The sequence below is a fragment of the Oxyura jamaicensis genome, unplaced genomic scaffold (assembly GCF_011077185.1).
Source record: "Oxyura jamaicensis isolate SHBP4307 breed ruddy duck unplaced genomic scaffold, BPBGC_Ojam_1.0 oxyUn_random_OJ142, whole genome shotgun sequence".
NCBI lineage: Eukaryota > Metazoa > Chordata > Aves > Anseriformes > Anatidae > Oxyura > Oxyura jamaicensis.
Window position 1 is genome coordinate 125,503 of NW_023305679.1, and position 2,016 is coordinate 127,518.

General features: G+C 47.3%; 1 protein-coding gene across 1 annotated transcript; it reads right to left on the reverse strand.

Annotated features, from left to right (window-relative positions):
* Positions 1-975: 975 nt before the first annotated feature.
* On the reverse strand, positions 976-1,703 carry LOC118158789 (olfactory receptor 14J1-like). The gene has a single exon (XM_035313470.1). The coding sequence runs from the start codon at positions 1,701-1,703 to the stop codon at positions 1,119-1,121; it is 585 nt and encodes a 194-aa protein (XP_035169361.1). The 3' UTR covers positions 976-1,118.
* Positions 1,704-2,016: the final 313 nt, after the last annotated feature.

Genomic DNA, 2,016 nt, shown 5'->3' on the forward strand with positions numbered 1-2,016 from the left:
GAGAAAGGGAGATTGAACAAATAGGAAAAAATATCTCCTTCTGTCACCTCCACAGTTTGGCTCCCTAAAGAAAAAAAGTAATAGGTAAGAGGTAGAAGGCAATATTTTTAATAGTTTCTGAGATATGGTTTCCAAAGTATAGAGTCGACGACAGTGCTGAGTACAAATACCAGGTTAGAGTCATGACCAGCAATTTTATCATATCATAAGCCAGAGTTACACCACACAGTAACATAATGATCTAAACCAGTCTCTGGAAAGGATACACAGCATGACAGGGAACACATACAGTAAGTAACATGCTATAAAATTCAATTTGGAAAACAGGCACAGCAGATCTGAGATCAAAGCACTTGCCATTGTGACTAGGAATTATTAAGCAGGTCTAATACTTATGCTAATTTTGGTTCAAACACACTCTGGTCAGATCTGTAGTTATCTCAACCCTTCAAGAGCATGTTGGGAACCAAAAGGACTGTTGTAGTTTAACCCGGATGGCAGCTAAACACCACACAGCCCCTTGCTCACCCTCCTCCCTCCCTCTCTGGAATGGGGGAGAGAAACAGGAAAATTAAGCCTGTGGATTGAGACAGAGACAGTTTAGTAGGACAGAAAAAAATATATATATAATAATGATAAGAGTAATACTACTAATAATGTGTACAAAAAAAGTGATGCACTATGCAATTGCTCACCACCCGCTGACCGATGCCCAGCCTATCTCCAAGCAGCCAGTCCCCCGCTCCCAGCTAGCCACCCTATATATTGGTTAGCATGACATCAGAATGTATAGAATACCCCTTTGGCCAATTTGGGTCAGCTGTCCTGGGTCTGTCCCCTCACAGCTCTTGCTGCACCCCCAGCCTGTCCCCTGGTAGGACAAAGGGAGAGGCCGAAAAGTCCTTGGCTTGGTGTAAGCACTGCTCTGCAACAATTAAAACATCAGTGTGTTATCACCATTCTTCTCATCCTAATCCAAAACATAGCACCCTACCAGCTACCAGGAGGAAAATTAACTCTATCTGAGCTGAAACCAGGACAAATGCTGTACCTACAAGTCACAATTTGCCTGAGATTCACTTGAGTTAAACTAGAAAAGAGAGATAGACAGTTCATTACTAAGTAAATTTTACAACTAGGATCATTTTCTTCAGTGTGGCTTTCAGCTCCTGGTTCCTCATGCTGTAGATGAGGGGGTTCACTACTGCAGGCACCACTGAGTACAGAACTGCCACCATCAGGTCTAAAGATGGGGAGGAGATGGAGGGGGGCTTCAGGCAGGCAAATATGGCAGTGCTGACAAACAGGGAGACCACAGACAAGTGAGGGAGGCAGGTCGAAAAGGCTTTGTGCTGGCCCTGCTCAAAGGGCATCCTCAGAACAGCTCTGAAGATCTGCACATAGGACACCACAATAAAAAAAAAGCAACCAAAGACTAAAGATATATTAAACACAACTGCCCCAACTTCCCTGAGGTAGGCATCTGAACAGGAGAGCTTGAGGATCTGGGGGATTTCACAGAAGAACTGGTCCACTGCATTGCCTTGGCAGAGGGGCAGGGAAAATGTGTTGGTTGTGTGCAGGGCAGCATTGAGAAAGCCACTGCCCCAGGCAGCTGCTGCCATCTGGGCACAAGCTCTGCTGCCCAGCAGGCTCCCGTAGTGCAGGGGCTTGCAGATGGCAACATAGCGGTCGTAGGACATGATGGTGAGGAGGGAAAACTCAGCTTTAAACAAGAAAGCAATGGAAAAGATTTGGGCAGCACATCCTTGATAGGAGATGGCCCTGGTGTCCCAGAGGGAATTGGCCATGGCTTTGGGGAGAGTGGTAGAGATGCAGCCCAGGTCGAGGAGGGCAAGGTTGAGGAGGAAGAAGTACATGGGGGTGTGGAAGCGGTGGTCACAAGCTACGTCGGTGAGGATGAGGCCGTTGCCCAGGAGGGCAGCCAGGTAGATGCCCAGGAAGAGTGCAGGAGCTGCAGCTCCCGCGTGTCTGCGAATGCCAGCAGGAGGAACT

What these genes read in the sequence shown, in the direction of transcription:
- LOC118158789 (XM_035313470.1), bottom strand. Translation starts at nt 1,703, where the DNA reads ATGTCCTACGACCGCTATGTTGCCATCTGCAAGCCCCTGCACTACGGG.